This window comes from Chaetodon trifascialis, chromosome 9 (assembly GCF_039877785.1).
Source record: "Chaetodon trifascialis isolate fChaTrf1 chromosome 9, fChaTrf1.hap1, whole genome shotgun sequence".
Taxonomy (NCBI): Eukaryota; Metazoa; Chordata; class Actinopteri; order Chaetodontiformes; family Chaetodontidae; genus Chaetodon; species Chaetodon trifascialis.
This window is the reverse complement of record NC_092064.1, coordinates 28,201,531-28,216,329: the sequence shown is the minus strand read 5'-3', so window position 1 is coordinate 28,216,329 and position 14,799 is coordinate 28,201,531. Positions and strand designations below refer to the sequence as shown.

Sequence of the window (14,799 nt, the reverse complement as noted above, 5' to 3'; positions counted from 1 at the left end):
GTGGCTCCTCGAACGCAACGTCCAGAGGACAGACAGCATCTTAATGAATAACCTGCTCACGAACAAACAAACAAACACTCACTGTTGCACATTCCGGACGTAGAACTGCTCTCTCTCACACACACACACACACACACACACACACACACACACACACACACACACACACACACCCTCATGGTGTAGCGTCATGCATTGTGTGTCTTGGACTCCGTTCCTGTTGCACCTGATTGCCTCTTGCAAGAGTTTGCACATGCAGTAAATCCACAGTCCATCCTGAGCTGCCACCAGTCTTCTTGTCTCGTCTGATTGGACGTCTGTGCAGAGACGCCTCCCGTAACGCCGCCTGGAAACGGCTTCTGCTTGTTGATTCTGGTGCTTCTTGAATCTCTGAAATGATTTGAAACTCTAATATGCTGCACAGATATTCTCTGTGGATTTGGGCCTGAAAGTATGACTGAGTCATTTTTGGTTTAGTTTGTTCTTTCTGGAGTCGGACGTGCAAACGTGAGCAGGTTTTGAGGCATTTTGAAGACGACAGGACATCAGAAACTCTGCATGCTGACACCATGCTGCATGAGAAGCTTCATCACACTGAACAGACTGAATGGTTTTGGTTTTAACAGTTAATGTTTTTCACATCTGGACTAATTTAAGAGACGTTAGCAGCAAAGGATGCAAACGTCTGTCTGTCCACCGCTTTGGTCCAGACTGAAAACGACTCATTTTTGGATGCACTTCCATGAAACTTTGTCCAAACGCTCTCGGTGAGATGAATTCTGCTGATTTTAAATCTATTATTTATGACTAAAAGCCTGCGAACTCACATTCCCATCAGCCTCAGTGGTCCTTTGTGTTCAGTAGTGATAAACAGATGTTAGCACGCTAACATGCTAAGCTATGATGAACAAACATCAGTGTGTTAGAGGAGTTAGCGTTTAGCTCACAGAGCTGCTAGCGCCTCGTTGCTCGTTATAAATGTGAGGCTGGTGAAGAAATGACGGCTCGCTGATAATCAGCACGCCAAACCATCGCCGCTCACCTCTGAACCACAGAGAGACAAAGGGCTGCAGGAGTTTTCCTTCACCGAGCCTCTTCTTAACAACGACTGACTCCTGGCTGATGTATGAAAGCTGAATGCTATTTTAATCTGCTTTCTCTTTGTTTTTTGTGAGTTATCGAGTTTCCTGTCTGACAGCACGTCCTATAAATAGCAGAGTACCTTCCAGGACCGCCGGAGCCAAGGTTGTGCCCTTGGAGCTGCAGACAAACCACCAGGTTCCTCACGCTGTGGAGCCGGCGTGATGGTGATGGTGCTGGTGCAGCACATATACTGGCCTTTGCTCATGAGCTCTGGGGTCAGTCTCAGCTAAATTAATCACAACGTCTGAGATACGAGTTAAGACTAGATGCGCTCTCTGTGGAGGTTAAAGGAAGCTCGACCTGCTTTGAGCAGACGTTGAGGATTCACCATCTGCAGAAGGTCATGCAGATGTGTTCCTGACTGCACCGAAGCCAGTCTGTCAGAACTCCTCTTGTCTGTTTCTCATGTCTCACTTTTTTGCTTTTTATCATTTCTTCCTGAATCTTTTCTGTGTGATTGACATGGAAACAGGTGCCTTTGTTTATCGGCGAGCTCGGGTCCAAAGTTCAGATGAAATGTAAGAGGAGAATCAACATCAGACCAAAAGAGATCAAACTGCAGCTTTTCCACCTTCACTTACAGAACGCTTGACTCAAACCCTTCAAACTGTTTGAGGCAGCTGATGGGACGTTTTAGGCTCTTTCTAACGTTTGGACTGTGAACTGCAGGAGGTCAGAAAAGATGCTCCATACGTCAAGTCAACACTCGCTCCTGAAGATCGACTTTCAGTGTCTCAGCCAAGGATTTACGCTTCTGTGCTTTTAAAACAACCGTTTAACCTAATGTCAGCTGCGTAAAGCTGCTTTAGTCAGAGTCAGCTGACAGTGAACACAGTGAACAGCAGGGAATACGAGATGAATGGATGACGATGAGCATCAGGATTCAGTCTGAGGGGCTTTGAGCTGTTTAAAAGCACGCTGCGATCACAGCCCAGTTTCCACCTGAGAAAATTCACTAATTCACTTGTTCAGTTTGCTGTGTTCAGGCAGAAAATCCAAAAGCAAAATAAGGTGTGATGTCAGAGAACTGTGAAAACCAACATTCAGTCACATTTCTGCTCATTTCGTCGTCATTTCAGGCCGAACCGAAACATGTCGTATTCCTCTGTATCTGTGTAAAATATGCACTCTGTTATCACCATACAGGCATCCCATGCATGAACACACACACACACACACACACACACACACACACACACACACACACGCTTTCACACACACTTCATGCCTGTCCTGGTGGGAGTTATAACAGCAGAATGACGTCACTGTATCCAGTTTGTATATGGAGATCTGTTATTAAAACGTTAAACCTGAAACCTGTGTGTGTGTGTGTGTGTGTGTGTGTGTGTGTGTGTGTGTGTGTGTGTGTGTGTGTGTGTTCAGAATAGATTAAGATGCTGTTTTATTGGAGCCCCTGTGACAGTCCAGCTTTAATCAAAGCGTGTTGTTCAGACTCTGGTCGACAGGGGGCGACACACACAAACACTCACTTTCACTGCTTCGTGCCGCTGAGGAGGAAGACAATGACCCTTTCACCCGAGAAAACACGAAGCTTGTCGACGTGACGTGGCGATGTCGTCCGATACGAGTGTCAAGTCAGACACAGTAAGACCGGAAGTCAAAAAATGCATAAAATAAAGGCTGTCAGGAAAAGGAGATTTGGGCCCACTTCAATTTCAACCAATGTAATTATTCAGTTAATATTTTCACCAGTAATCAATAAAACAAATAATAATTGATCCATTCTTTATTCTGTGAAATGTCAAAAACAATAATAAAACCTGTCCATCAGAGGTGTGCACCTGTGTGGGTGTATAATCGACACTAATGCATCACCATGGCTGATGAACAGTCCAAAATAACCTAAAACATAAATACACAAGTGCAAGCTCTGAAATTTGAGCTCAATGACAGAGCTTGAGTGAATATAATAAGGTAAGATAAGTCAAAATGCATCGTCAGAGTAACTGGAAGACAGCGATGACAGCTGAAGGAGACTTTTATTTTGGAAATGAACGGAAGCACAGCGGAACTCTACAGTTATGAGCTTGACTATGAACAGTAATGTAGAGCTGGACGGCAGCTGAGCGAGTAGTCTGAACATGGAGGCGAAAGAGGAGGCCATGTCGGTCAAACGGTGAGTCTGATTTATCAAATCTCACCTTTAATGTCTCTTTATCGTCTCTGTTGTCCTTTTCTTTGTTCGCTGTCACTCTCCGACATGACAGCAGTGATGCACGCGGCGCTCTGATGTTGAGTGTTTTAGGGTTTGATCAGTTTCACCCGCAGCTGCTCTGTCCTGTCTGTGTGAGTGAAGAGCTCCTGTAATCAGGTACAGGTGTTTGTTTGTGACTGTCAACAGTACACAGCTGTTTGTCTGCTGCTCAGCCTTGTCCGTCAGTGGAGCCACAGATCAGATTTCATCTTTAATGTTCGTCAGATCCTTTAAATATTAAAGAAAGTTGAAAACCTGCAGGCGGACAGACAACATGAGCTGCTCTCTGCTGTCTGAGCAGCTTTATTTCCGCCACGTGTGGAATCTGAAACATTAACCTCCAGAGTTTAATACAAACAGCTGGAAATAACTGCACGTGCACGACCCGAGGCGACCTGCCGTGTGCAGGTGAGCAGAGAAACCTGAACTCACCTGCAGTAAACTGTGATCCCGACTGCGTGAGGGGAAACTGAAGATGAGACGAGTTTGCATGTATTCATAAAACAGTGAGAATTCACACTGTAATCAATCAATCAATCAGTTTGTCAATGCGCATAAAAATCATCAAGTGTTTTGAGAATTGATTCATCATTCAGGTTGAATTTCATAAAAATGCCGTAAAGCTGCTGGATCCCACGTGTCTACAGCCTTTGTGTCATGTGACCGTGAACTTTTGGTTTGGACTGCGGGTCAAAACAAACCGTTTCAACATGTTTCACCTCGTTTGGCTTCCGGAAGTTCTGATTGATGCAAATGTGTCAAAATAAAGCTGAAATCTTCAGTTAAGAGTTCAGAAACTTTAGTTTGAAGCTGCAAAGATCTGCTGCCTCTGTCGGCTCGGCTCGGCTCGGCCCGTTTCTGTAGCTATCAGAACACACCGACTCTTATTGTGTCATTGTTTCTGTGTGTGCGCGTGCGTGTACATGTCAACAGGTGTGTGTGTGTGTGTGTGTGTGTGTGCGCCCGCGCGCGCGTGTGTGTGGACTCCTCCCTCCTTCCTGAGGACATTGTGTTCTCTGTGAAGTAGGCCAACCTGCTGGTTAGCCTTCACCTTGCAGTTCACACACACACACACACACACACACACACACACACACACACACACACACACACGGGGATTTGGTTTGTTTATCACTGGAGCTCGTTTCCCAGAAATCACACTGATCGAACAAGTTTTTCTTCTTTTTCCTGAACAAATTCAGCTCATGATTCTTTTCATACTGAATTAATATATTGATTACTCACACAATGTTTCCTCTAAAAAAAAAAAAAAAAAACGACTAAAAAAACGTTGAAAAGTCTCATAATTTCCTGAAGGCCGCGCCGGCGTCGTCAGCTGCTAACAGCACAGATGCTACTGCTCATGTTAACAGTGAAACCACAACTTCTTCATAACCACAATGACCTGTCCAACACTCAGAACACAGTGTGATCACTCAATGTGTGTGTGTGTGTGTGTGTGTGTGTGTGTGTGTGTGTGTGTGTGTGTGTGTGTGTGTGTGTGTGTGTGTGTGTGTGTGTGTGTGTGTGTGTGTGTGTGTGTGCACGCACGTGTGCTGGAGAACAAACTGCTGTTACTCAATGTAAGCAGTTGTTTATTTGCAGAAGCAGAAAGTGTGTGAGAGGGGAAAACACACACACACACACACACACACACACACACACCCCTACTGCACAGACTCTGTGTGTGTGTGTGTGTGAGATGCTCGCTTTGATATTCGATGATGGTTTGTATTCATGTGCGTCACGTGCTGTCCGACTGCACATGGGAGGTTATTTCTGAAGTGGCGTCCAGCTGATGTCCCCTGCGTCCTTCTTCTTCTTTGACTTTATTTGACTCCATCTGATTGGCTGTGTTGGTTGTGTTTGAGGAGCGCGTTCATGCTGTGTGACGTGACTGCACGTCCACGAACTGTGGAAACATGAAACCCTGCTTTTGTTTTGTTAGCACGTGTTTGTGATTCAGGCCAAATGAGGTCAGGACGAACGGAGGGAGGGAGGTAGGAGCGAGGGAGGGAGGGAGGAGAGAGGGAAGAAAAGACAGCAAGGGAGGGAGGGAGGGAGGGAGGGAGGAGAGAGGGAAGAAAAGACAGCGAGGGAGGGAGGGAGGAGAGAGGGAAGAAAAGACAACGAGGGAGGGAGGGAGGAGAGAGGGAAGAAAAGACAGCGAGGGAGGGAGGGAGGGAGGGAGGGAGGGAAGAAAAGACAGCGAGGGAGGGAGGAGAGGGAAGAAAAGACAGCGAGGGAGGGAGGAGGGAGGATCTGGACGGCGTCCCACAGGCTGGAATAAATAACATTCTGTTCTCGTCCGTTTGGGACATTTTTCCCTGTTTTGTTGTCCGCTCTGTTCCCAGGGAAAGAGGCTGCTGTGGCCTGAAGGGTCCAGGATTTAAGACTTTAAAGGGCCAACAGTTCAGAGCTGGTCCTCCACATCAGGCTCAACACAGGCCACATCTGAGCTGAGAGAGTTTGTGAAGTGACTTTCTGAGGTGGTCGATATGAAACGTATTAAAATTCTTGTTAAAAACAGCTTTTTGTCGCTGAATGAATGAACGAATGAATGAATGAAGCTGCTTTAACGATGCTGAAGAGGAAAACTGTGATTGGTGCAGCTGAACTTTAAGGGTTCAGATTTAGTTTAATGTCCATCTGTCCTGTGGCTCTCCTCTTCCTCCTCCTCCTCCTCCTCTTCCTCTTCCTGTAGGACCAGTTCGGAGCAGAGGAAGCTCCGCTCTCGCGATGCCGCCAGATGTAGGCGGAGTCAGGAGACAGAGGTGTTTTATGAGCTCGCCCGCACTCTTCCTCTCCCCCGCCGAGTCTCGACACACCTGGATAAATCTGCCATAATGAGAGTCGCCCTCAGCTTCCTGCGGATGCTCCGCCTCTTCCGACCAGGTGAGCAGAACCTCCTCAGGTGCCGTCTGCTGCTTTCTCAGCTTTTATTTTGTATTTTTCATTTAACGTCTGTGCGATTCTTTTGTGGGACCTTACCTGCAGCTATAGTCTGTACATTTACGTGAAGCCCTGCTTTTAATTTGAAAGGTTTGCCACACTCTGTTTGCTGTAACACACCAGGTGAGAATCAGAAAGAGGAGTCTGAGGAGGACGAGGAGGAAGATCCAATGGACACTTTCTACACTCAGGCGCTGGCCGGCTTCGTCATGGTGATGACCGAGGAGGGAGACGTCATCTACCTGACGGAGAACGTCAGCAGACACATCGGCATCACACAGGTACACGAGGACAGAGCGAGAAAACTGGTTGAACACTGATAAAATCAGTCTGCGTCAGCATTTCCACCAGATCAGCCAGCGGTAGTTTCCCATAACACCCTGCTGCATGTGGTAGTGTGAGGAGTCAGCACTTTAACAGCAAATAACAGAGATGTGGAGTCTGTGGTCGGCCCTCGCCGGCTGTCGCTTCCCTTCACTGGTTCCTCCTCACTGTGTCTTTAAGTGGACTCGTGCTTTTACTGTAAGCCTCTGGAACAGAACGTGACCTGTTCTGAGAAACTCGAGCAGAGAGGGACGCCGTGCCTTCGGTCTATTCTTAGCGCCGCTTGAGATCAAGTTTATTATTGAGGCACGTCAAGGTTACGCTGACTGCATACACAAACACAGAGGAATGTTCTGTCCTGCTGTTTGCTGTCGAGCTGATCTCATCCAGCGGCGGCGACGTGCAGCGTCGGCCCCTCCTCCTGTCGGCGAAGGCGGAGTTTGTTTTGATTCATCTGACGGCACATTTAAAGAGTCGAAACGTGATTTCACTCGTTTCCAACCTGAAACTGATGCATTGGTCTTTGTGTGTCGCTGACAGTTGGAGCTGCTGGGACAGAGTATTTATGACTTTGTTCACCCGTGTGATCAGGAGGAGCTCAGAGACCTGCTGAGTCCACGCCCAGGTGAGACGCACTGTTTCTTATTTCCATCAAACTCGTCACTAACATAGTCAAGCGAGAAGAAGATTCAATTCTAGAGTCTGTCTGGACTCCAGGATTTAACGCCGCGCTGTGTTTGAGGTTATACTGGGCTAGTTAGCATTAGCATTCACTTTCAGAAATGAATGTCGAAGCAGAGAATTTAAGGGGATAAACGTCTGTGAGCTAGCTGCGTTAGCTTTGTCGTGTCGCTTCCAGGTTTGAATAAGAAACCACTGAAAGAGCTGCACAGTGAGAGGAACTTCTTCCTGAGAATGAAGAGCACGCTGACCAGCAGGGGGCGCACCGTCAACATCAAGTCGGCTGCGTGGAAGGTTCAGTATTAGCAAGACTGCATATAAACACACACACACACACACACACACACACACACACACACACTTAGATCAGTGCTTGAGTCAAGTGTGAACAGACTGTCCAGCCAAGAGTGGTACTCTGAGCACACACGCACACATACGCACGCACACACACACTTGGGCTAAACTCCAGCCTGAAAGAGATACGAGGTCGTGTGTGGCGTTCAGCCCAGCGCTCTCACAGTGTACACACACACATCCACACACACTCATACAGTACAAACACACACGCACACACACAGACGTCCAGTTCGTGTCTATTCACGCCTGATGGAATAATACAGAGGAGCATTTCTTTACTTGTCAGACAGTTTTGGACTGAAAGGAAAACGTTGGACCGTCTGACTTTAGTCTTCGTCCGCTCCTTCAGGTTCTGCACTGTACAGGTCACCTGCGTCCGTTTGGTGGCGGCTCCACGTCGCCCCCTGCAGCCAGAGTGATGACTCTGCTGTGTGAGACCGTCCCTCACCCCTCCAGCGTGGAGTTCCCTCTGGACTCTTACACCTTCCTCACCCGCCACAGCATGGACCTGCACTTCACACACTGCGAGGGCAGGTAGGACGAGGCCTCACCTGCTGCAGGCTTGTAGCTAACCCCGACCTTTGACCTCCCCGTGGACGGGAGGCGAGAGAAAAGAGGTTCCCCTTTGGGAGGAATGTCAGAGAGAGAGGATTTAAAAAAACAGTGAACTTTTTTTTTTTTGTAATTCCTCTGTTGTTTTTCCTCCATCGTTCTGTTTCCAGGGTGACAGAGTTGGTGGGATACAAACCGGACGATCTGATTGGCCGCTCGGCCTACGCGTTTCATCACGCGCTCGACTCCGATCACGTCAACAAGAGCCTGCACACACGTGAGTCTCAGTCTGTGTGTTTGTGTACTCCTATTCTGAATATATTCAGAAGCACAAAGCATGTAGTAGTAGTAGTATTACTAGTAGTAATAATAGTAGTAGTAGTATTAGTATATGTACATGAATGTGTAGATCTACTTTTAATACACACAAATTCTGTCACTGAAAGATGTTGAAGCTCATGAAAATGAGCACATTTGAGCCTTTTCACCATATTTGTGTAAACACAGACTGTTTTCTGTCCCCGTCTGTCTGTCTGTCTGTCTGTCCGTCTGTCTGTCCGTCTGTCTGTCTGTCTGTCTGTCCACACTGCAGTGCTGTCCAAAGGTCAGGTGAGCACCAGCCGCTACCGTTTCCTGGCCAACAGCGGCGGCTTTGTCTGGGCGGAGACCCAGGCGACCGTCCTCTACAGCAGCAAGACGTCGCAGCCCGAAGCCGTCGTCTGCCTCAACTTCATCCTCAGGTACGGCGAGGTCAGGTCACATGACTCAGAGACAGAGCAGGTGATCACAGAGCTGGGACAGAAGGTGTGGGACATGTAGAGTTAACGTGAAGGACGTGAAGATGTGGTGAATAAAGATGGAGAAGTACAAACCCTCCTCTTCCTCCTCCTCTTCTTCTGCAGTGCTGTGGAGCAGCCAGACGTCGTTTTCTCCGTCGAGCAGATCCAACGTGCTCAGACTGATCCCTCGCCGGCGCTTGCACCAAAGGATTGTGGGACATCTGACGTCTGTGACTCTGACCCTGATGATGAGCATCTGGCCAGTGAGAATGAGGACGTGGGTTCGAATCCCGGCGGCGCCGCAGAGCTCTACTTCAAACTGAAGGAGAAGCCGGAGGAGCTTCTCCAGCTCGCTCCCGAGGCGGGAGACGCCATCGTGCCGCTGACGGGTGAGACAGCAGAAACGTTTGGAGGTGATGAAGATGATCTCTGGAAAAGTGATTTAACAAACCGGCTTTTGTATCTAAGATTTGTACGTTTGTGAGTTTGACTCTCTTCACATGGACGCCTCGTCCACACGTACACGAGGACTGTCCAACACGTCTCTTTGTGTTTTGGTCTTTCGTTCACACTCAGACGCAGTTTGATATCAGCATGCTAGCATGTTAGAGCTGCTAGCATGACATGTTCACCATTTTAGTGTGGTGGCATGCTAACATGTGCTAATTAGCATTAAACACAGAGTACGAGATCATTGGCATTTTTATTATTATTTATTTATCGTACAGACTTTAATTTGTCTCCAGTTTGAAAATATTTCTCGTTTTTTTGTGTTTTCTGTCAGATTTTGCTGAGCTGTCGTTCTTCAGTCCATCCGGTCCAGACTCGGTGCCAGACCACCCTCAGGATCTGTGCACTCCACAGCTGAGACAGCTCCTCTCCCCCATCTTCAACCCCCTCACCCCACCTTCATCCTCATCTTCATCACCGCCCACCTCCCTACCTGATCCTGAGCCGGTAAAAACGAGCCTCAAGTCTTCTTAAATCTTTGAAAGCGACAGTTTCTCTGTCTGTCCAAGAGTTTCAACTCTTTATTTTGTCTGTGTCTCCATGTGTCGTCCTTCCTCAGAGCTCCTTTGAGGAGGAGGAGGGGGAGGATGAGGAGGATGAGGAAGAGGAGGAGGAGATGGAGGAGATGGACGAGATGGACACCAGCAAGGTGGAGAAGTTCTTTGCAGTTTGCCCGGAAGATGGTCAGAAGAAAGAAGAAATGCTGGAGGTGGGAGCAGAAACATGATGATGATGATGATGATGATGATGATGATGATGATGATGATGATGATGATGATGATAGCTGTTTTTACAGGGTACAGTGCTTCACATGGCTGAACCAGGATTTTGTACAAATACTTTCTCACAGTAGAATCATGCTCTGACCTCTCACTGGGCCGTAAATGGGATCTGATGCTAAAAATGATCTTAAACTACGAGCCGTCATCAGACGGCGTCCTGCTCGAGGTCTGAACGCCGCTTCCTGTCTGTGTGTTGTCAGGACACAGAGGAGATGGACCTGGAGATGCTGGCTCCTTACATCTCCATGGACGACGACTTCCAGCTGACCTTCCTCAGCAGTTTGCCAGAACATGCCGACAAACCTTCGCCTGAGCGCTCGGCTGTGACGCCAGCGGTCGCAGCGAGCAGGAAACGGTACGACGGGCCGCTTCCTTCCCTCAGGTGGACGAATCGAATCCTCCTGTGGATTCAGCCATGTTTGACATGTCTGATAAATTCACTTTGAGGAGGAAGATGAGCTCGATTCAACTGAACAGGAAACAACTTTAGCTGCAGAGATCAACATATTTCTTTCTTTTCCAAAATGAGATAAACTACAGAAGACGCATACTAATACTACTGATACTACATTTCATAGTATTCCTGTCATAATGTCTGAAACACTGACTGATCACAATGTTTCAGAAGGCCAGACTTCATCTGAAGCTCATGTTCATTACTGAGTTTGTCCTGACGGGGGCGCCAGAGGAAAGGCTCAATCAAAAGCTTGAATCCTCTGTACGGTGTCCACCTTAGGACAAATTAGGACATGAGACTCAGCTTGGCAGGTTCATTTCTCCAGTCTTCCTCGTTTAAAGAAGAATCAGTGAGAAAAAAGAATCAAAGCGGAGAAAATAAAAAATGAAATTAAAAAGGAGCCAAGAGCAGTAAACACACACACACACACACACACACACACACACACACACACACACACACACACACACACACACACACACACACACACACACACACACACACACACACACACACACACAGAGCACTGTTGAATACTGCAAGACTGTGTTGAGCAAAGTGTGTGGTGTGGTTAGCAGCAGCTGAGTACTGTCCATTATTAAGAAATAATGGACACCCCGCAGCCAATCAGAACGGAGTATTCATGGTGTATATTCTGTAACTGAGCTTTGGGATGTCTGAGATATGATGAAGTACTTAATGCAGTAAACAGTCTAACAAAGCAAGTTTACTGTGTAAATGTCTCAATGTCCTCTGTCCGTCTCTCATGAAGGACTCATAACCCAGATGAGGAGATGTCATCCCAGCTGATTCAGGACAAGAGACAGAAACAAGATGCTTCCTCAGTAGAAGAGGAACTTCTTCTCAGCCACAGATTACTGGTGAGGAGGAGGAGGAGGAAGAAAATGTGTTTATCCAGCAGCTTTTTAAATAAGTTTACTTTAGAGAATGAAAGATCATCTTTCCGCCGTGTGGAATTGAAGCAGTTATTGATGAACCACTGAATCACCTCAGTGATTGCTGGGGTGTTTCACCTCCTCTGACCGTCTCTTAAACTCCGCCTTCAGGGCTGTCTGGATGAAACCGACCAATCAGATGTGGTCCTGGATCTGGCAGGGGGAGGGTGGAGCCAGCTGCTCACAGACAGAGACCCGCTGTTTGGAGGCGTGCATGGACTCTGTGATACTGCAGGTAACACACACACACACACACACACACGGTATGTTGTGTGTACACAGTGCAGTCACATGATGCAGTTTTTAAAAGTTCTTTTGCATAATTCCTTCTGCTAACCAGAGTTAGCATCCAGCCGTCCTCCACAGCTGCAGAGCCGTCAGGCTCGATGCAGAAGCGTTTCGCCTTTAATTGTGTTTGTTTTAGTTGCTGATGTCCAACCGGAGTCTGCACAGGGTGTTTTATTTTGAAAATTTATGGGATTCTCTGTGCTCGTCCAGACTTGACTAACTAACAACGTGTCAACATACAGAGCGAGAAAATCAGCAAAACCAGGCAGGCTAAACGCGCCTGAAACCATCCATGAGGTCCTAACACGTCTGTCTGTCTCGCTCTCTTTCAGCTCTGATGAGGGACATCTTCAGTCCTCGCCCACCTGACCTGTCGCCGCCTCTCTCTCCTTTGACCTGACGGAGATCTTTTCAGTCGAGCGTCAACTTTCAGCGCAGAAGTCGGATCTGTCTGAAAACACACCACGCCGCAAACACACACAAACATGAACTGACACACGCTGCCTCACCAGGACGTGAGGTCGGACGTGACCTCATCGCTTGTAGCTCAACCAGGACGTCACCCTGTGGGGTCGTTGGGTGTCGTAAGGCGGGCGGGCGGCGCCGTCCGTCTGGTCTGCTTCCTGGAAACGCAGACGGTGCTAAAATCTGAACACAGAACATTTCTCTGAGCAGCTTTCATCACATTTAATCTGTTTCTGTGCTTCTGTCATCATTTAAACATGTAGGAACTCCCATCATGCTCTGCTTTGACCAGCTGTTTCCTGCAAACACACACAAACATCGTTTATTTCAGTGGCATCTTTTTACATCTTTTTATACATTTAAACCTTTTTAAAGAGTACGGTTATTACTGTGTTATCAAAAACTCTGATTCAACAGTCGGCTGGTTTGTTTTAATCACCCTGTGGTGCCGGGCGGGTGGGGTTTAATCGAACACTCCCTGTAAGCTAACGTGAGGCGATCAATCAGAAAACACATCACGCTGTGAAAGCTTCGTGTTCATTGTGATTTTAAACTGAAACCGTTAATGAGTCGGCTCGTTCAGATAGAAAAGTACGTAAACACTAGTATTCATGTTTTTGACTTGTACGTGTTCAGTTGCAGTGATGTTTCTCCTTCTGTCATTTTCTACATGTGAGCCTGTTTGAAAGGCGCAAAATGTCCTGATTCAGTGTGAAACCGTCGACTCTTCCAGCTTCCTGTGCCTTTACGGATCTGCTCTGAAGGTCTGCGGTGGTTTGAGACGAGGGAGGAAATGAAAGCTGTCTTTTGTTTTCGCTCTTTGTCTTGTTAAGCTGAATAAAAGCGTTGAAGCAGGAGCTGCTGTGTGGTCTGTGAGTGGCGCCACCTGCAGGCGATGATCAGGAAACCAGGAACAGATCTTCTGTCCGGGTGTCATCGCTCAGACGGTTTAGTCAGCCATGCAACAAAAGTACGATAGTACGAGTATAAAATAATATAAGGTGTAAATACTCAAGTGAAGTTCAAATACCTTAAAACTGCAGTACAGTACCTGAGTACTGTGCTCCACAGAGAAATACTGTACTTTTTACTTCACTACAGTAATCTGAAAGGTGTAGTTACACATGTCAGGTGTGAGCAGCTCCACTCATTTCCCCTCTGATCTTCTCACATGGTTTCATTTAAAGAACTGAAGCCACAGAGATCAAATTATCTAGTTCACAAAGGCAAAAATGAAAATTTGTGTGTTGAGTGCTCAAGTACTGTGTTTATTGAGATACTTGTATTATGACTTTGTACTTCTACATTTCAGAGAGAAACACTTTAATGATGTAAACTTTATTCACTTGAGAGTTTTAGTAACTAGTAAAAGATTTTACTCACAGATGAGCTCATAAAATGTGGTGCAGGGTCAAAGGTTAAACTAACCAATAAGACACAACCAGATACTGTGTACTACTTCCACATGAATGCATTAGTAATAGTATTCTATAAACATTTTTCTGCTTTGAGTATTTTTAAACACATTTTATGAACAGTATTTACTCTTATTGAAGTACTCTTCAATGCAGTACTTCAACTTTGGCAGAGGATCTGAATACTTCTTCCTGCACTGCCTGAGCGTCACTGTCCGTTCCACCTGCACCTGATCAGCTCGACCAGGCGCGTTTGGAGGCAGAGACAGGATCAGGAGCCCTGAATGAGTAACTGTGACTTCACCTTCATGCAGTTGTCGCACACTGGTGTCACACGCACACTGGCGTCACACACAGGTGTCATACACACACTGGCATGACACACTGGCATGACACACAGGTGTCACACTGGTGTCACACTGGGGTCACACTGGGGACACACACTGGTCACTTGGCGGAAAACCTCTGAGGGTTTGTGTGAACTGAGGGGAAATCCTCTGGCCCATCCCCTCTTGCACTGGGGTCACACACTGGTGTCACACACGTGTCACACATGGGTGTCACACACGTGTCACACATGGGTGTCACACACTGGTCACTTGCAGGACAACCTCCGAGCGTTTGTTTGAACTGAGGGGAAATCCTCTGACCCGTCCCTTCTTCCACTGGGGTCACACACTGGTGTCACACATGGGTGTCATGCTGGTGTCACACACGTGTCACACACTGGTGTCACACATGGGTGTCACGCTGGTGTCACACACGTGTCACACACTGGTGTCACACACTGGTCATTTGCAGGAAAAACTCCGAATGCTTGTGTGAACTGAGGAGAAATCTTCTGACCCGTCCCTTCTTCCACTGGGGTCACACACTGGTGTCACACATGGGTGTCACGCTGGTGTCACACACTGGTGTCACAC

The 14,799-nt window shown here is 47.3% G+C and overlaps 1 protein-coding gene across 1 annotated transcript; it reads left to right on the top strand.

Moving 5' to 3' along the window:
- Positions 1-3,242: 3,242 nt before the first annotated feature.
- Positions 3,243-13,316, top strand: hif1al (hypoxia inducible factor 1 subunit alpha, like). The gene is made up of 15 exons (XM_070969837.1): positions 3,243-3,280; positions 6,063-6,253; positions 6,434-6,591; positions 7,175-7,259; positions 7,494-7,609; positions 8,022-8,206; positions 8,395-8,501; positions 8,817-8,964; positions 9,127-9,392; positions 9,788-9,960; positions 10,073-10,222; positions 10,496-10,650; positions 11,525-11,633; positions 11,820-11,943; positions 12,329-13,316. The coding sequence occupies exons 1-15, from the start codon at positions 3,246-3,248 to the stop codon at positions 12,394-12,396; spliced, it is 2,070 nt and encodes a 689-aa protein (XP_070825938.1). The 5' UTR covers positions 3,243-3,245; the 3' UTR covers positions 12,397-13,316.
- The last annotated feature ends 1,483 nt before the right edge of the window (positions 13,317-14,799 follow it).